The sequence below is a fragment of the Drosophila suzukii genome, chromosome 3 (assembly GCF_043229965.1).
Source record: "Drosophila suzukii chromosome 3, CBGP_Dsuzu_IsoJpt1.0, whole genome shotgun sequence".
Taxonomy (NCBI): domain Eukaryota; kingdom Metazoa; phylum Arthropoda; class Insecta; order Diptera; family Drosophilidae; genus Drosophila; species Drosophila suzukii.
The window spans coordinates 85,372,567-85,391,489 of record NC_092082.1 but is presented as its reverse complement, the minus strand read 5'-3'; the positions used below and the strand labels follow the sequence as shown (position 1 = coordinate 85,391,489).

General features: G+C 45.6%; 5 protein-coding genes across 14 annotated transcripts in view; 3 read left to right on the top strand and 2 right to left on the bottom strand.

Annotated features, from left to right (window-relative positions):
- The window catches only part of Jupiter (microtubule-associated protein Jupiter), a 32,416-nt gene extending 28,366 nt beyond the window's left edge, over positions 1–4,050 (top strand). For 3 of the 10 annotated variants that reach the window (XM_065866015.2, XM_065866013.2, XM_036818365.3), the window contains 6 exons: positions 314–447; positions 691–723; positions 1,677–1,937; positions 2,277–2,294; positions 2,387–2,797; positions 3,057–4,050. In XM_065866015.2, coding sequence (XP_065722087.1) covers positions 314–447; positions 691–723; positions 1,677–1,937; positions 2,277–2,294; positions 2,387–2,797; positions 3,057–3,196 — 997 coding nt within the window. In that variant the 3' untranslated portion in view covers positions 3,197–4,050. The remainder of the gene's footprint in view (positions 1–313; positions 448–690; positions 724–1,676; positions 1,938–2,276; positions 2,295–2,386; positions 2,798–3,056) is intronic. The other 7 variants (XM_065866017.2, XM_065866016.2, XM_065866014.2 and 4 more) reach the window with 6 other exon arrangements.
- A 448-nt stretch (positions 4,051–4,498) lies between these two features.
- Positions 4,499–8,743, top strand: LOC108011674 (zinc finger protein 845). Its single transcript, XM_036818300.3, has 3 exons — positions 4,499–5,566; positions 5,624–6,080; positions 6,146–8,743. The coding sequence occupies exons 1-3, from the start codon at positions 4,830–4,832 to the stop codon at positions 8,663–8,665; spliced, it is 3,714 nt and encodes a 1,237-aa protein (XP_036674195.3). The 5' UTR covers positions 4,499–4,829; the 3' UTR covers positions 8,666–8,743.
- A 1,013-nt stretch (positions 8,744–9,756) lies between these two features.
- Positions 9,757–13,745, bottom strand: wkd (TBC1 domain family member whacked). The gene is made up of 4 exons (XM_017075500.4): positions 13,480–13,745; positions 11,574–11,816; positions 11,002–11,366; positions 9,757–10,938 (listed from the first exon to the last, which is right to left on the bottom strand). Exons 2-4 carry the CDS (start codon positions 11,778–11,780, stop codon positions 10,419–10,421), a joined length of 1,092 nt encoding a protein of 363 aa, XP_016930989.3. The 5' UTR covers positions 11,781–11,816; positions 13,480–13,745; the 3' UTR covers positions 9,757–10,418.
- A 334-nt stretch (positions 13,746–14,079) lies between these two features.
- l(2)09851 (WD repeat-containing protein 1 l(2)09851) lies at positions 14,080–15,570 on the top strand. Its single transcript, XM_017075519.4, has one exon. It carries the CDS (start codon positions 14,172–14,174, stop codon positions 15,507–15,509), a length of 1,338 nt encoding a protein of 445 aa, XP_016931008.4. The 5' UTR covers positions 14,080–14,171; the 3' UTR covers positions 15,510–15,570.
- A 334-nt stretch (positions 15,571–15,904) lies between these two features.
- Positions 15,905–18,645, bottom strand: LOC108010609 (GPI ethanolamine phosphate transferase 1). Its single transcript, XM_036818478.3, has 2 exons — positions 17,824–18,645; positions 15,905–17,743 (listed from the first exon to the last, which is right to left on the bottom strand). Exons 1-2 carry the CDS (start codon positions 18,569–18,571, stop codon positions 15,987–15,989), a joined length of 2,505 nt encoding a protein of 834 aa, XP_036674373.3. The 5' UTR covers positions 18,572–18,645; the 3' UTR covers positions 15,905–15,986.
- Positions 18,646–18,923: the final 278 nt, after the last annotated feature.

The following is an 18,923-nucleotide window of genomic DNA, read 5'->3' as shown; positions in this document are numbered from 1 at the left end:
TGAGATGCATCTTGGCGTGACTTCTAATGCCCATTGAGTGCTCACCCAGCCAGCTAGCTCCGTCTTAAACTCGATGAGTGCTGGTCTACTCCTTCTCCTTCTCCAACCCCATCACCATTTCCACTTGCATTCGCAGTGATGATGATTAGACACAGACATTAAATGCATTTCCCCGCACCGAGGATTGCAGTTTTCCTCATCGGCAAGCGTGTGGAAATTTGTGAATTATGCACTGTGCCATATCAATTACCGAGCGTAAAAGAATGAGCTTGTAATTAATGAGTCTTTGCCTTTTTTTTCATTATTTTTGCAGGGTGCTGAGGCCCCCAGGCGGCGGATCGAGCGACATCTTTGGATCGGAGATGCCGCAGACCCCCAGGAACGTGAAGAATCGCATGGTGTCCAACATATTCGCTGCCGAGAAAGATAATGGATTGAAAAACAACGGTAAGTTGTAGGTTAAGATTATATCCACCCTAAATGTGATTCCCCTAGCAAAATGAAAAAAAAAATATGAACTTTAGTTGCTTGTTCTATTATTTGATTGAAAAATGAGATGTCTATAGATGATGCAGTGGATTCTGGTCTATTAAATGCTTATTAAATGTCTATCGTTTTCTTCCCGTTCTCGTTCTTCTTTTATTCCCTTCCCCCCGCTCTATATCTTTTCTTTTCTACGTATCTTTGCAGTACGACAAGGAGCTCACAGATTCTATTTCATTGGTACTTGAACTATGTCTCTCCTTTCCTAATTCATGTCCACAACAATTGCACAGAAAGTCCTCACACCCCAGCGTTAACCCAAAATTGTGTTCACTTTGTTTTCTTTGTCGCCAATTTTGTGCTAATTTATGTTTCAACGCAAAGTCTCAGCTCGCACTGACACCCAAGTAAAACTAAATCCCAGAACAGGGAATACAAAACTCAGAACACAGCTCACAGCCCACTTCCCACAGAAATACTGACCCACTCCCACTCGAGAAGTTGCAATTCCAACCGGTTTGCTTCCTTTTCCACCTGCTGCCGATGACATTTCGAGTTCAAACAGATAAAGTCCAAAAGAACTCAAGGCTCTTCTCTTTCAATTTTAGCTAACCTTTGCCATATAAAACACAATGAGGAAATATCTCTTACTTAGCATATAAAATAAAATGTTGTTAAGTATAGGAATTAACATATTAAACTAATTTTGTTGACTTACAATGCCATTGTTTCAATAAGTTCATGACTCCATAAAGCAATTTTGAAAAAGAATTAAATATTTACAGGGATTATGATCTTTTAAATCATATCAAGAAATGTATTTCCTTTAAAACCGATTCTAAAAAGATCTTAAAAATTGAACAATCATTTCATAGCTTTTTAAATTGTTACTGATTTAACGTCGAATTAAATGTAAATAATATTGTATCCCGTAAGACATTAAAAACACTTGTTAATACTTGGCTTCTTATGATTTTCCCTCAGTGTACTCACCCATCCACTGTCCCAATTACGTACCTGTTTGTAAAACACAGTTAAGAAACTAATTTTTAACATTTTACTCCAACACAACTCCACTAATTTTGAATGTTTTGTTTTCTTTGGTTTCCCCAATTTGTTTTATTCCTTTGGATTTGTTACCCCCGCAACCGTGATGAACATCCAATGACGACGATGATGATGATGATGTACAGGTGATGCCCCACGTCGCGGCCAGAAGACCGTCGACTCGCACTCTCGGCTGTTTGGGGAACCCTCCCGCCCGATCACCCCCGGCAAGAACCACATGAAGAGCAGCATCCCCTTTGGCGGGCAGAACTCCGAGGCAGTCGCCGCCCAGAAGCTGCTGACCACCAATGGCCACTACAACGGCAAGAGCGGATCGGTGTCCTCGGCCTCGTCTTCGGTCTCGTCCTCGACCGAGAACCTCAAGATGAACAGTGGCTCAAGATCAGGTGAGAATCACTCTCTTAACCCAGGGTTAAAAAATAGTAGTCGCTGGATTCGAACTCGATCCAAGTATAGAGCTGTCAGAATGGAGATCCAGTCAAGATCTGGGATTCCATTCAGTACGAGCCCAGAGCACGAAGTAGCTACACCGATTATATTACTAAAGCGCTTTAAACAAAATTTTATCCATCGAAACAAGTTGTGAATTTACGCTCTTCTGCATTTATAAATTTGTGTATATATTTTTTACTGCACACGCACGCACTAAAAACTAAAAAACCGAAAACGTCTCGTCCATCGATCTTGGCTAACAACTATCCCGGTGTTGTATCGTTCCGCGTCAGTCTTCCGCAATATGAGCAGTGAGTACTTGTAGTGTCCAGTGTCCACTAGGACCTTCTCCTCATCATCCCCGATTCGACTGCCCTCGTTCCTCATCCGAAAATTCGCCCAGCAGCAGCAGTACCAGATACCAAAGAATCAATACCACTTGACTTGTGTCCTCCAACCCCGGTGCCAATATCCAAACCCATCCCACCGGCTGACGCCCTGTCCATAGACAATTCTTGCCGAGATAGCAAAATTGGGGACGTGCCAGCAGATACTAACACCTTAACCAAGTCCGATCAAGTCGACGAAGCCAGTCAAACTCGACGTGATTTCGGAAATAGTCCCGATCAGGCTTATTCGCTGAACAAGATGGCAGCCGTTCCGGATTTGAAGGAGCCCCTTGGGCTATGCCCCAATGAGATTAAGGAAGATCATCAGGAGTGCTCAAAGCTCGATTCTCGCAATCCAATCACAGGTCTTGGTCTGAATGGAGATGGTGTAGGCGGTCTCAAGCCCAAGAAGCTCAAGATCCGAGGTGGGCGTTTGGTTCTGGTTGCAGCTTCCTATACCTACAAAAAAATTTCCAATCCAAAACTCCAACCAGTTTAGCCAGTCCCCTAAGTATTTTTTATCTCGCCTTTTAACGATATAAATATCATATCGTACGATCCCTGCTCAAAAACCCACATACCTTCATTTAAATTTATTTTATAATTATAAGAAGTCTTAGATGTTTTATTATTAAGCTTAATATTTTTACCATTTACTTATCTTGCTTTCTATTATTTCCACAGAGGGCAATCCCGTCACCGGCGAGGGCTACAAGGCTGGAGCCAACGACTTCCACCAGCGCCAGGAGTCGTCCAATGGCGGCACTCCGGTGATCAACAAGAATCGTATTCCCCCAGGCGGCTACTCGTCGGGACTCTGGTAATGACAACGGCAGTTGCTCAGATCCCAGCACAAGCAATGGAGGAGGAGGGGCCCGTTGGCGGGAAGAGACACCATAAGAAAAAATCAGCAAAAGAAGCAAAAAAAAAGAAATCATACTACCCATATTATATTACGCATAACCCTACCCGTATCCACGGAGAACAGCTCGGAAAATCAAATGGCAGATCGGAGGAGGATGGCCAACGAATATTTAAGCGAGAGATTTACAATTGCTCAACGATCTGAAGCATCGCTGCTGTACACCCAGACGAGAATTAATCGAACCACATTTAGGCGGCGGCGCACTCTACCTATCACTACCAACCACCATACAACCACCACCACCACCACCCCATTGCAAATCTGTAATTTAAATTCCTTAGTTCGTGTAATATTTCCATGAAACGCGTGTAGCCTGTAGCCTGTTGGCCCCACAAAATACGACCACGTTGAAGCATCCGATCCCCGCCCCGCGGCTCCTCCGTATTATTATATATCATGATATTCCGGTTGGGAACCTATGACACCTACATTATCATCAGTGCGTACGTGTGTGTGAGGGAGAGGGAAGCAGGATGCCAGCGGAGGCGGCCGGATGGGGTCCTTCAATCACACTTGGACTTTCGATTTAATTCTAGTTGCATACTACACGCCACATCTATATTTATATTTATACCAACCGCATTCACACGAACACTCACGTAAACACATACATAATAAACATTGTATTACATTACATTAAATGTGTAATTTAAACGGTACGCCTTGCACGTACTAATGTGCACGTACTAATTAAGTGTAAAAATACAAAATTCAAGCGCGAATCTTTGTTCAATAAAAACCTTTCGTACATAACTTTGCATTTTGAATTAATTTGGTAGTTGGCGGAAAGATCGTTGATCTGAAAATGGATTTAGGGATTTGATTTGGAAGATATTCATAGACATATTTTGCAATGTCTTGAGGTGGAAATATATGATCACACTTCAACCGAATATTTAGATTTGTCGCTAACAACACGACCGACCTAGCATAGAACATTAAAAGTAATCTGAATAAAGCCAGTTTAATAAAGACTTCGAAAGCCTTTTTTAAGCATAGTTTGAAGATTCAAATTTTATTGAATTGCTTTTATTATAAATCTAATTCGATTGATGTTGATTAAAATTAGAAAGAAAACTAATTTTTCGCGGTCTTTCAATTAAAAAAGCGTTAAGCAATCGATTGTTATCGATTATTGAATATCGATTTCCACTACCGAGGTCTGGCAACGCTGCGTCGCGCCGTCACAGTTTATTAGCGGCCCGTGACTCCGCGACGCCGCAAACAAAATGGCTCTGATTTTTGCAGACTAGTAAAAGTTGTAATTTTTGCTATATTTCCGATGCCCCTACGGGCAAAACGCGGATGCAAACAGACAAAGTGACGAGTGCGCGAATGCAGCAACGGTAAAGATGGAAGCTGGTGTCCGGAATACCCGTAAAGAGCCACCCACAGTGAAAACCCAGGCAGTTGTCTCTTTGGCCAATTGTGGCATAGGATACGAAAACTAGTTCTCACGCACACGCACTCACACACCGAAGAGCCCGTTGAAGACGCAAGCTGTCGCACAAAAACCTCTTCGCTGGCCAAAAATGGAGGGCATGGATCTGTGGACGTCGATGTTCTCCTCGGATTTCGAGGAGGGTGAGCCGGAGGCGGAACTGGAAGACAGCGAGCAATACAATGGCAATGATGATTTCCTTGGCGATTCGGAGATCCTAGCAGGCGATGCCATTGATGACCTGCTGGATGGCGAAGATGACGAGAGGGAGGAGGAGGAGGAGGAGGACTATGGGAATGCTGCCTCTAGGGGACCAAAGCAACCCGATCCCGACGACGATGCCCTCTTTGACTTCGAAATGGAACCCATTGTGAGCATGGCAGAGCCACAGCATCCGGTTCTGGCTCCTGCTGGTCCAATGGGCCAGCAATTGCGTCCCCCCATGCAGCGCCATTCGTTTCCCGGCACTGTGGGTCGTCCCAGAATTGGTCCTGGACTCTCCGTACGCCCCACCACCTCTCAGATCAATGCCACGGATGAGAACGGTGTGCTCATCAACTACGAACTGGGCGTGGTCTACATATGCCCCGCCTGCGGTGGAGAGTTCCGGCAACAGGACCACTGGAAGCGGCACATGAACCACATTCACAAGTACAACACCCTGCGCGGGCTGAATTTCACGCCGCTGGACAAGCTCTATCAGCGCTGCAGGGAGTGCAACAAGCGGATTGCCATGCACAGTCGGGAGAACCTGCTGAAGCACAAGTTCACGCACCTGCCATTCAGGTGCACTAAGTGCTACATCTGCAAGCGGGAGTACAAATACAGGTAATGCTCAGAATGTCCAGTTCAGGGACTTCTTTTAAATGTGATTATCCATTAAAGGCAAGACCTAATGGTGCACCTGCGCATGGTCCACTGCGACGAAGTAGTGGCCATGATGCGGGAGGGTTACAATGCTGCGGGACGCAAGACACGGGTTCGTGAATCGCGCACCGAGCAGTTGCAGCGGGAGAAGAGTTTCCGAGAGAATAATGACTTCGAGGAGGACCTAGATCGCATCGAGGTGCGAAATGAGCTGCTCGAGCCGGATGGCGATGAGGTCGGTCCCCTGGAACGGCCTTTACCGGAGGAGGTTTCCAAGAAAAAATCGACTGGCAGTCGAGGAGCGGCCGAACTGTGCGAGGACTACATACACTACATGTGCCCCGACTGCGGCACAGAGTGCGACACCCACGCCCAGTGGAGCCAGCACATCGAGTTCGTCCACGACTATGTCAGTCGGCGGGGACTTAATTTTCGGAGCGTGGACATGCAGATGCAGTGTCTCGAGTGCAAAAAGGTGAGAAATCTTTGCCTAAGCTCAACCTACTCAATTTTGTACTTATCCCCTATCTCGTCTTGAAGATTGTGACCCCTAACACCATTAAATCGCTGCGCGCCCACAAATTTAGCCACTTGTCGCAACCTGAGTGGTTGCGCTGTAAACTGTGCTACAAGGGCTACACGGATCATCAGGAAGTGATCAGACATCTACTGCAGCACCACCATATGAACACGCTGATGCCCGAGGAGGCCGAGGAAGAAGCTGATGCTCCAGTGGCCATAATAGCGGAAGATGAATGCGTCGAGGATACTGGAAACGGCGAGGGAAATGGTGCCCCCTTAGACGAAGACTCACCCTACTTTGAGGACGCACCCAGACGCGGTGGTCGCATCAGCAGCGACGACATTTTCGAGCCTCACATCGACTATCTCTGTCCGCAGTGCGGCAAAGAGTTCATCGAGAAGAAGCACTGGCGCGCCCACGTGGTCATGGCCCACAACATGAACGATCTGACTAAGCTGAATTTCGAGATGATCAACGAACGGCAGCTGAAGTGCACTGAGTGTGACAAGATCATCACCAATGCTTATGGAATCCAGAATGCACAGCAGCACAGGATCACGCATCTTCCATTCAAGGCGTACGCCAGGTGTCGCAAGTGCCACAAGTCCTACACGGACAGGAAGGGTCTCGTGAAGCATCTGGCTACCTATCATCGCGTTGGCTGGCCCCAAAAGCCGGGAGGACCTGGGCCACCAGCTCCGATTCTCACGCCCGCCAAGCAGCCGCGCAAGCAGATCGTAACGGTAGCGAATGAAACGTACGAGATCATCTACCTGGACGACGTTGAGCAAGGCAGCATGGAGGAGGAGAACGACTTTGGCGAACAGATGCAGGCGGATGAGGAGGATTTCCCAATTGCGCCGCCTCCACCACCGCCACCGCCAACGTCGCAAAGTAATAATCATCGCTATAAGTGCGTTCATTGCTCCGCACTCTTCCCCACAACGGCGGCTGTCCGGGCTCACCTCATCGAGACCCGTTGCAGAAAGACGGTTCTCAAAAGGCGTCGACAGTCAATGATGAACTCTCGAGTAATGGACCCATCCGTTCCCACCGTGGAACAAAACTACATCTTCCTGTGCCCCTCCTGCGGCATGGAGTACAAGACCCAGTACGAGTGGCGCCGTCACATAAACGAAGTGCACAACTTTGACAAGCGCCAATACTTAAACATGCGGCAGTTGGATAAATTCCGCTACCAGTGCACCCAGTGCAAGGATATTGTGGCCAATTCGAAGCTGAAGGGCTTGCAGGACCATCACTTCCGCCATCTTCCGTACCGATTGTATCTCAAGTGCCTGATCTGCGGCACCTGCTACAATCACAAGCCGAACATAGCTGCGCATTTGAGGGCCCGTCACGCAATCTACGACAGGGAGACTCCGGCGATGATCACCAAACCGAAGCACGTATACGGCCGCTACAAGGATAACAGTAGGGAGAAGCCCAGACTGCCCACTCCTCCTCCGGCAGCTCCCTCTCCACCGGGATGCTCCTCCTCCTCTGCTGCTTCCTCGGCGATCAGTCGTTCCCTGAAACCACAGCCTGGTGGCTTACCAACCCGACCCGCTGGTCTCAACACGCTGGAGGACAGCATCTCGTACCACAATGCCGTGGACTTGGACTTCATCACGTACTTCTGCCCCAAGTGTAATCAGAACTTTGACTCCCATGCCTTCTGGCGCAAACACATCGTGGAGCAGCACAACTTTAACAGCCGCGAGGGACTTAACTTCCGGCAAATCGATAACCATCACTACCTGTGCCTGGAGTGCTACAAGCGGGTGACCGTGACCCACACCAAGGGCGCCATCGGACAGCTGCAGTCGCACAAGTTCCGCCATTTGCCGCATCGATCCTTCAAGTGCTTGACTTGCGACGGTGAGTTTGTGCGCAAGCAAATGTTCTTCAAGCATCTTAATCGTGACACCAATCGATGTGACAATCGTCCGCACCGAGAATTGGATGACGATGAAGCGGAGCAGGACACGCAGCTGCGGTCCATCTATCACCTGGCGTGTCCGCAGTGCGGTGACAACTTCACAACCAGCAACAAGAAGGAGTGGCGCGAGCACATCAACGATTACCACGGTCTTGCCAAGCTGGACCTTTTGCACATGAACAAAGTTGGCGAGAACCTTTATCGATGCCAGGACTGTGACGAGGAACTGCAGACAAATCGACAGTGGGTGCTACAGTTCCATCGATTCCAGCACCTTCCCCACCCGGCCTACATCCGTTGCAAACTGTGTAAGCAGAACGGGGAGGCGGGCGCGGCAGCGGCTGGAGAGTTGCACAGTCTTCGAGAGCTGCAGCAGCACCTTCGTAAGCACCATACTGTGGTGGGCGAAAATGAGATGATATTACTCCGTGAGCAAATCGCCATTGAGGAGAAAGAACAGGAGGAGGCCACGGAACTGGCCGAAGACGGAAAAAACCAGGCTACTCAAGATTCAGGGCCGTATATGCCGTTGCCGCCGCATTTATTGGACGATGGAGACGACGTGGAATTCGAGGACCAGTATCTGCTGGGCTAGGATCACCTCATAAGAATTTTTCGTTTTATTCGACAAAAGATCCCAAGGGCAGAATGTAATCTTTCGATTCTAGCAAGGAATTTCGTCTTAAAAATTGAGGTTCAGATTATAATGAAAAAAAAGTTTGCAAAACTAGTACCTTTTTAAAAATCTTTCTGTTGCTAGCTTGATGAGAGTACCTTAAGCGTCATTTTATTTTAACGTGTAATATTTCTGAATACTATACTATTTTTGTGATGTAGAATCAAAATTCTAAAGAAAACAACTATCTCAGCAATTAACACATGTTTGTAAATTTTAAATAAGTTTCCCGAATTCGACTTGTAGAAATATTCAAGGTTTGACATTAAAAAGTTACGTCATATGTATCCCTACCGTTTTGCAGGAAAAAGTGCCAAAACTCAAATCGAATTCATTTAAAATTTCTAAAGTGACTGTAGAAAAGATCTTGTCTTATTGCACTTCTTGCCAATTCGTGATTAGTGTCATCTTTAATTTAAAATGCTTTAAATCTTTCATAGTCTAGTGTAAAAAATCTATGGAATCAAAAGACGAAAATTCTGCGAATTTAACATAGATTGCGGATTGCCCTTAGATTACCCAATTTTTTTATCATACAAATCGAACTAACCTTATCCATTTTCACAACACCTGTACTTCCAATGGTAGCCCAATACTGATAGTCGCCCCTAAGGGCTTCCCATGAGATTAAGAGAAGTATTCTTACAATTTACCCATAAACAGCCTATCTCATGATTTGCCCTTTTAGCTATAGTTTATCTGTAGGATATCCTTTTAATTATTAGCTGTAAGTACTCAAGCTATTTATTTCAATTAAAATTAACTGATATTATCAAAACTATAATAAAGAAATTATAATTATATTTGTACGATTTCAGTTAGAGTTGGTTTTTTATACATTGAACCGGCTTTTTTGGCTAATCAGGATTTAGTCACGAAGTTGGTCTCTGCACATGAGCAGCTACGCCTCTGTTTAATTAATGTTAATAAATAAGACATTTAATTCTACAACAACTGCAAATTGTTTTCTTGGGGTGGTTGACATATTTTATCAAAAATAAAAACAACTGTTTTTTGTTAATATTTCGGTATATTTTGTTTTATTAGTATTAAAGTTTACTATTATTTCTGCCTAAAAACCAGTCACAAAACGGTCTCCAAACTTTTTAGGCTCGGGGGCACAACAGAAGTCGTTCGTAACGCATTATCGTAGGTAAATATCAACATTTTCGTCTCAGAGTGAATACGGATAAAGTAGTACAAATTTCAAACTATAAAATCCTCCAGTCCCTGTGTCAGCTGCCTTGGGGTGGTGATAATAATCATACGATATGTTCGGGGTCCTCAACTCAACGCTAACGCTAAATTTTTAATGTTACACGATAATAATAAATATGTAATAAATACTTTTGAAAAGCATAAACAAATTGCACGCTCGTAATAATTGCCACTAAATGAATAATACGAAAACAAATACCGATACAAGTCCAGCCCGAATGTGCTCAACAAAAGAGTTGTCTTAAAATTAGGCAAACTGATTGCATGGAATGATGTCTCCGTAATTGACTGACCAACTGACTGAACCAGCTCGCGGTCACTCCTCTCCCGTCCACTTTGTGCTCGACCTGCCTCCTATTCGACTTTAAACGTACAAATCTTATGCAACCATGCATGGTGTGTGTTGTTTGTGTGTTTAGTAACAATTTGTTGAAGTAGTAGTAGTTGCGATCCCTCACAGCGTTGGCATGTTGCGTCGATGACCGTTGTTGGAACCACTGGACTCCGCCTCCTGCTGCGCCTTCTGTTTGGCCCGTCGAGCTTTTTGGCGTGTGTGCTCGATCTGGAAGTCCTCGACGCGCAGGTTCAGTCGCATCATATTGTTAATGATGAACTCCTCCTCCACGATGTGCTCTTCGGGAGACCGCAGTACCGCCAACGTCTCGCAGAGGCCAGTGCACGTTTTTCGCACCTTGTGCCGGCTGAGCGAAGCTCCGATGATGACCAGGGCCACCTTAAAGATAACTCGGATTCCTTCGGCTAGGAAACAGTCCCACACGCGCAACAGCGTCTCCCAGGGCAGAGTGCGTGTCATGGCACACAGGAACCAGTCGGTCATGTAGAGCAGCGGCTCCACTTTGTGCTTTTGCAAGTGCCGGTAAACGGGTGGGCACGTCTTCTTTAGCAGGCCCTCCATGATGCCTGCATCGTTCTGGATGACCTCCAAACCGGGTATGAAATAGTCCTGCAGATAACTGCAAGAATATACCATATAAGTACTAAAATTATTAAATAATATGACTTTAAACTGAACTTACACATCGCACACGCTGACGAAAACCCAGAAGGCGTCTTCCGCGGGCAGATGCATCAATAGGAAAGCGGCTATCGGTGCCTGCGCCTGGCAGAATCCCACTTTGGGATTGTATATCGAGTAAGCCTTTAGCACATTAAAGAGTTCGATCTGTCCGACCTTCTCCTCGTCGAGAAACATTTCGTGGAACGGAAACTGGCGATGTTTGTCTTTCTTGATTTCTTCGATGGTCGACGGGTTTCCGGGCTTCTCCAGCAGCTCGTGGTATACGTTGGGGTTCTTTTTTTTCAGCAGATACGCCCCCGATAAATAGAACCAGGCCTTGGGCCGCACCGACTTGGGAATACCTTTGCGACAGCGATCTCGGATCTGCAAGATAAAAATAGAAATGAGTTAATAGGTGGATATAAAATATAATACGTAAATGATTTTCTAGATGAATATTACGGACAATAGGGTTTAAGAGCCCTACATTAAATACTATATTCCGTATGAGAAAAAGCTCACTGCTCTTTAAATGGATTATTGAGAATTTCTTAGAATTACGCAGAGGGTACTTGCGTTCTCTGTGCTCACCTTTTTGTAGTTTTTTGACATGTAAATGGACCAGTTTTCGATCATGTAGAGCCACTTCTTCTCCCGCGCGATGATCTGTGCCTTGGACAGCGGCTCCTTGGGCTTGTCGGTGCGCTGGAATCCGCCATAGAAGCCATTTCGGTCCGGGCAGCTGGAGACGGTCGAGCAGAGGGAGATGGTGTCCAGGGATCGCGGTGCCGTGGCCATCGCCAAAGCCAGCTCTCCGGGGCAAGCAACAGTGAACTGAAAACACAAATCGTTACACGATCAGTTTGTATGTACGCCCACTAACAGCACCCACTAATTGTGTATGCAAATTCCCTGGTACAGAGCACAGATATAGATAAATAGTCGGGGGAGAGCCTCTCTGTACTTGGATAACAACAAGTGCGCAATTAAGTGCACTACTTCTCTGCCTCGCTGGGGGAAATTAATTTTTTTGATGCCCCACATTATTTTTTCGGCAATCTCGCACCGTTATCGTTATCAGTATGAAAAGTTGGTTAACGTAAATTTAGGCTATTTCGTGGTGATAACTACTAATTGACCATGAAATATGATGGGCTCAGGGTCACACCTCATCTTCATGGAGCAGTTCCAGTCGGCTGAGGCTACAGCTCAGCTGCGAAAGATACAGAAAAGGCATTGTCCACCAACTGAACGGAAATCTAATTCGTTCACTTGGCAATATTACAGCCAAGAGGAGCGTAAACAGCTGTTGATTGGTCCCTAATCGGACATAATCGCTGGAACGCGGTAATTACTCATCATTCGACGGAGGCACTCGGAATGGGACAGTGAAAGTTCTACCATCCACTCGATTCTCCCATGTCTAATGACAATGGGACACGGGCCGTCGCCGGTGGCACTTCTATTTCCACTTGCATCGCCGGATGCTCGAGTTGGCTTAATGAGCAACTCACTTCACTTCAGCGGCGGCCACAAAAACAACAACTAATTGAGGCAACTGTGTCTGCGCCAGAACAAGTGGCTGAATAAATGCAATATCAAGACAAAAGAAGCCAGAAATCAGGGGTACAAATTTGGGGAACCGAGATTTGGAATACCCTTATTTTAGGTAGGTTTCGGAAAAGTGGTCATATCGTATATCTCAGCTTTTGTCAAAGCCTAAATTGCATATGATAATAAGTTGCATCTTGGATTTTCTTTAAATCTAAGCTTTTGACCTCGTCTTAGGGTCAACATTTCAATACAAATAAGATTGGTTGCTAAAACAAACCATACTTTAGATGTTACTCTCATAATTTTCAAATAAAATGTAATTTTAAATGAATTTATGACCTTTATTATAACATATAAATCAAGTTATTTAAGATTAGAAAAGAATATCATGCTGATAGTATCAGTTTTTAGGATCTGCCTAAATATCATTAGAAAAACTAATATTTTCAAAGAATGAGGTATTGCAATTCGTTGAAAACTATCATATCCCCTGTAAAATATGGTGCAAAATGAGCGATGCAAAAGCAGTGCACGTACACGAATGCAATTTGGCAAAGACAGCGATATATCCGACAAATTACGACCTTCGAGGCCTACCGATCGAGAAACGGAACGAGAAGGAGAACCCTTATCTACCCCCGCTCCACCGCGAGTGATATAAAAACAAGATCGCAAACCTCGGCGGCGGCGCGTCACCTCAGTGGGTGGGCGGTTGGCGGTGGGTGGTGGGGGCTGGTGTGAGGCGAGTTGGAGACTAAACTATTTTAGCCCATTCATTTCTTAACTGACAATTGGGCTGCCATTTTGCCTACGCGCTCCAAAATGAGTAAAGCAAGGCGCTTGTGTGTGTGTGTGTGCACAATACAGGGCAATTGTTGTTATTAACAGTGAACCGTTCCTACACCGCCCGCCCCCACATTCACATGTAAACTTTTTGCCTCACCTTTTGCTATGCTGTTCTCGCTGTTGTTGTTGTTGCTGCTGCTGCTGCCTCTGCTGGTATTGTTGCTTCCGTGGAATGCGCAATAGAAATAACTTATATTTCACGATGTTTTCGGGTTTATTTTTTATGGGACTTTCCAGCACACACTTGCGCCAGCACAAATGTGTTGGATTTTATTGTGAAAACATAATTTCCGCAGAGCTTTTTGTTTATTTTCTATGCAAAATAAGGGAGAGCGAGCTTGGGATGGCCCTTGCCGTTATCGATATTTGGGGGGCCACTGACAAGGTGGCAACGCTGGGAGAGTGCCCAATTTAGCTATTTTCCCGCTATATCTATCGTTTTTTAATTGGCAAAAGCGGTATTTTGTAAAATATGGGTGAGCTATAGACTGAGCGATGAACACCATTTGTTTTGAAGAGAAAAATTTAACAAAATTGGTTAATAAATAAAGTGCAACAAATTACCTTCTTTCATTTTTCCCACTTCTCATAATGGAAACGGGGCCTAAGTCATCGACGGTCATTTGAAGCACTTGTCATTTATTTAAACCGCAACTACGGTCTCTTTAAAGTGTAAATTGCGATACACGTGCGGCATTAAGCGCATATTAAAAGCAATTAAATTCGCCAGTATTGCGGCCGAGAGCTCAATCATTTGAAAACCAAAAAAAACGTTAAACGATAAACGATATGGACGATATGGAAATGGAGCTGGTTGAGCCAGTGGACGGGGAAAGTGAATCGGATTCGGATGACGATACCGCCGAACCTACGATGTCAAAAGAGGTATATTTACCCGGTAATAAACTGGCCGCGGACGAGGAACTCGTCTGCGACGAGAGTGCATACCTGATGCTTCATCAGGCTTCCACTGGAGCTCCGTGTCTAAGCTTTGATGTCATCCCCGACGAGCTGGGCACAGGGCGGCAATCCTTCCCGATGACAGCTTATATAGTGGCTGGCACTCAAGCTTCTCGTACCCACGTGAACAACATTATTGTAATGAAGATGAGCAACATGCACAAGACGCAGGAAGATGACGACGACGACGAGGAGTTGGAGGACGATCAGGACGATGTGTCCGGCCGTGAAGACCTTAAAAAACCGCAGATGACCTGTGCCCTGATCAAGCACCAAGGATGCGTCAATCGCGTTCGTGCCCGACGCTTAGGCAACACTGTGTACGCCGCCTCTTGGAGCGAGCTAGGCCGCGTGAACATCTGGAACCTGACCCAACCTCTGCAGGCCGTGGAGGATGGTCAGCTGCTCAAGCAGTACGAACAGAATGAGGCCCGCCCGGTGTTTACATTCGGTGGCCACCAGCAGGAAGGTTTCGCAGTGGACTGGAGTCCCAGTGCGGACGGTGTGCTGGCCACAGGCGACTGTCGGCGGGACATCCACGTGTGGAGTCCCCTGGAGGACGGCACCTGGAAGGTGGACCAACGCCCGCTGGCGGGTCACTCGCAGTCGGTTGAAGATCTGCAATGGAGCCCGAACGAGCGCAGCGTGCTCGCGTCTTGCTCGGTGGACAGGACTATCCGCATTTGGGACTGCCGAGCGGCGCCGCAGAAGGCCTGCATGCTTACTTGCCGGGACGCCCATGAGAGCGATGTGAACGTAATTTCGTGGAACCGCACTGAGCCTTTTATCGCCAGTGGCGGTGATGACGGCTGCCTGCATATTTGGGACCTTCGCCAGTTTCAGACCGAAAAGCCCATTGCCACTTTTAAACACCACACGGACCACATTACCACTGTAGAGTGGAGTCCCAGCGAGGCTACCGTCCTGGCCTCTGGCGGCGACGACGACCAAATTGCCTTGTGGGACTTATCTGTGGAGAAAGACACTGATCAGGTGCAGGACCCGGCCCAGAACGAAAATGAGCTTAGCAAGTTACCACCCCAGCTGCTTTTTATTCACCAGGGCCAGAAGGAGATCAAAGAGCTACACTGGCATGCTCAACTGCCAGGAGTACTGCTCTCTACAGCCCACAGTGGCCTTAACATTTTCCGCACCATCAGTGTATGACCCCGCATTATAATATGAGCTAGTAACTATAAAATAAAAACATGCTGTTTTAAAAATATTATACTATGAAGAGAATTTTCTTGTTTATATGCATTCTATATGTTGCCATGAGATACACATCTAAAATTTGATAACATAGGAGCAGATAATAAAACTATTGGGATGGCAATTGATGGATAATAGGATAAAAACTACATCAAATTACCTGCAAAAGAAGTCAATCAACTTTATTTTTCTACTCTGGGTTTTTTAAGCTACATAAACATTTTCTGGCTATTTCTATCTTTTTTCAATAACTAGTAGGCATCAACTGTGGCTAACATTGCCAGAAGTTTTCAAAGTTAATTACAAAAAGTTTATGTTATTTTGAATTCAAAATTCAAAATATTATTGTAATTTTTATTCAGTAATTAAATATTTTTAATTTGTAAGGCGCTTATTTAAAAACTATAACTTGTGTACATAAAGAACAGTAATTCATTCTGGAAGCTGGGACATCCACTTGGATCCCACTTTGAACTGCGCCAATCGCCACAAAAGCAGCCAGAGGAGTGGAAACACCTGGACGACCGCAAGCTCAGCGAATCTGCTGAGGATTTCCCTCCAGGGACCCACGCTGATGACCCTATGCAAAAGCACCAGTGACATGGCACTGCTCATGAGCAGCAGCCTCACAAAGATTTGGCGCTCGTGCGAGGCCAGATTTCTGTAGTTTCCCGCCAGGATGCAGAGTACAAGCAGCCAGGGAAGAAGCAACTTCATTACCATAACCAGGCCATAGGTCAGTGATGAATATCCAAAGCAGGTTTCGTGCAGGATATCCAGGAAATCATCGAAAGCTGGAAAGCTACCAATGACGAAGAGGGAGTACCAGCTGTACACCAATATATAATGGGCGGCTGTCTTCGGTCCAATGCTTTCGTTCCTCTCCAGCTTCATACGCAGAGCCAGTTGCAGTTCCATGGCCAGCATTTGGATGACCACCGATTCGTAGGAGGTGCAGGTGAGGGTGTATAGGGTGCTCAGGTTAAAGAAGACCAGCTCGCTGGCCTGAAGACTTCGTCGATTCCAGATGGCCAGATAGATCAAATAGGTCCAGGACACCATATATGTGGTCCAGGGATGCCAGCCGACCAGGATGTACTCGCAGGCAACAAGGAGAACGAGGATATTGCTCAACCAGGTAAGGAGATTTAGATACACCCCACAGGCCAAGGGACGTAGAACTGTTAGCAAGATGCTATACATGAGAGCTTGGGGTTGCGAGCAACCCAGCGATTCTGGTAGTGCAGATACACCGGTGAGTCCAAGGAGCAGCAGTAGCCACAGGTAGAACTGCAGTCCACGTTTCCGGAAGGCTTCTCTGTTGTTATAGCCGGCGAATCCCAAGTAGCCCACTGCCAGAATGTAACGTCTATAAAAGGCACCCAAGCAAATAACTATTACCAAAGCGGAGGAAATCAAACTCTTCCGGCACACCATTTTGGGTCTCTCGCTCACAATCTTAAGGGTCACTTTCCAGTAGAGAGAAGGCGTTAGTAGGATTGCCTGCACCATCAACGGAATCTTTTCGAGCATCATAAAAATAACCAGCAGACCAGTAAACAGTCGGTGAAATCCTCTGACGAAAACTAATTTTTTGGATAAGGTTTCGTCTTGGAATTCAATTTGGTTCCTGCTCTTTCTTCCAACCGACAGATGACAACGCAGGCAATATATCCAACCGATTTCAGCAAAGCTCACTGCTATAACTAAAACTTTTCTATAGTAATTCTTGAAGTAGTCCATTCCCTTGACCAGCACGGGCATAAAATTGCAGCTGTATTCCAGAAGAGCCTTGAAGCGATGCTGCTCTTTAAGAGCCAAAGAGTCCTTCAGGAAGCTATCCATCATCTGAAAGTTAAGCCAGAAGGCCGGAATCTGTTTGGGATGGTGCTCCCTCAATCGACGAGCCTGAGCCAGGAGCTGCCTGGCATTGGTCAACATGGCATTGGCCTCGTAGCGAAGACTGGCATTGAGCATTCCCCTGGGCAGCATTCCACGACTGTTGACTGGAGGTGGGACTCCCAGCAGGGCACTCATAAGAGCTGTGAGTTGAGGAGGATTAAGGACATGCAGGGGCAGCCTATAACCCGTATCATTGACCGAAAAGCTACGTCCTGGCATGGATTTAATATGAGCAACTCCAGAACCCCAAAGAAAGAAAGGAGATTCAACTGCCAGACTGCAATAGCCTGAAAGGAAATATTCAAGAATTATATGAATGGATATTACTAGGTTATTACCTATGAATTACCTTCAATCGAATGCTTACTTTGCGTTTTTGGATCCCCAAGATTTGAAGTAAACAAGTAAGCCGTTCTTTGGTCGGGATAAGTTTTCTCAAAACTCTCGTAGAGCTTCCACACATTTTCTTGAATCCGCTGAAGGCTTTCGCAGGATGGTTCCACTCCGGTCATATGTATAAAGAATACGACTCCAGTGGAGTTCAGAAATTGACGGGACTCACCGAATAGAAAACTTTTAACTGACCGACAGACGGCATCTTCCAGTTCGGAGCAGGATTTTGTAACGTCTGCATCATAGGTTTGGAGCCTCATTGGCATAGGTCTGTCGATTTTAGGAAAGCGTAAAAGTAGTTCCGCCGTGGTCCATGCAAAACTGAGCTTGGATTGATTGAATATTGAGTCAATAGGGGTTGGACCTCGCATCCAGCCACGGGCCACCCTAGCCGCATCCTCGTTAAAGCCACAAAACAAGGAAATGTAGGGGGATATCCGGTGGTATGTGGTTGTCTCCGGACGACTAATACCCACTATACCCTGATGCAGGAATAGTTCCCGCAGCAGGGGCACATTTCTACATCGGTTACCCAAGAAGGTCTGAGCAGACAAGCCGTCCCTCACAAAAACGACGAGGCGATCGGCCGGCGGAGGCTCCTTCAACGGCTCCATTTTCTGCGGTTCCAAGTTTCCCGAAGATGTCGATCGAAGGTAAATGATCACCACTGAGAGCAGCAGAAGCAGCTGAAACAGCGCGAAACTCTGATATGACTCCAACATTATTTCAAATATAGTATTTTTTTTAAATCTCTGTAAAATTTCCTTTTCACATTTACAAGGGTTGCTATGACCTAGAATGGAAAAAAAAGCTGCAACGGCTTTCTAAATTTTCACCTTATATTTTATTGTTTTAAATTTAATACTTATAGTATTAACAAGTTTCTCTTATCATATTTAAACAACCTAAGTATTAAAATTTGTGAAATTTAAAAAATTATTTTGTTAGGTCTTTTAGCTATTTTAAAATTTTTAGAAATTTTTTGGTCATTATTATTTAAGAATAGTATAAATTATATAATCAGTGAAGTCAGAATAACCAGAGATTGATTTCTTTTAGCAAATAAACTTACAC

Coding starts and splice junctions, on each gene's coding strand:
- wkd (XM_017075500.4), bottom strand. CDS start 11,780: ATGGCCACGGCACCGCGATCCCTGGACACCATCTCCCTCTGCTCGACC. Junction 11,367..11,573: donor TGTCAAAAAACTACAAAAAG/GTGAGCACAGAG, acceptor TTTATCTTGCAG/ATCCGAGATCGCTGTCGCAA. Junction 10,939..11,001: donor TTCGTCAGCGTGTGCGATGT/GTAAGTTCAGTT, acceptor ATATTCTTGCAG/TTATCTGCAGGACTATTTCA.
- LOC108010609 (XM_036818478.3), bottom strand. CDS start 18,571: ATGTTGGAGTCATATCAGAGTTTCGCGCTGTTTCAGCTGCTTCTGCTG. Junction 17,744..17,823: donor TGGGGATCCAAAAACGCAAA/GTAAGCATTCGA, acceptor ATTTCCTTTCAG/GCTATTGCAGTCTGGCAGTT.
- LOC108011674 (XM_036818300.3), top strand. CDS start 4,830: ATGGAGGGCATGGATCTGTGGACGTCGATGTTCTCCTCGGATTTCGAG. Junction 5,567..5,623: donor AAGCGGGAGTACAAATACAG/GTAATGCTCAGA, acceptor TATCCATTAAAG/GCAAGACCTAATGGTGCACC. Junction 6,081..6,145: donor AGTGTCTCGAGTGCAAAAAG/GTGAGAAATCTT, acceptor CTCGTCTTGAAG/ATTGTGACCCCTAACACCAT.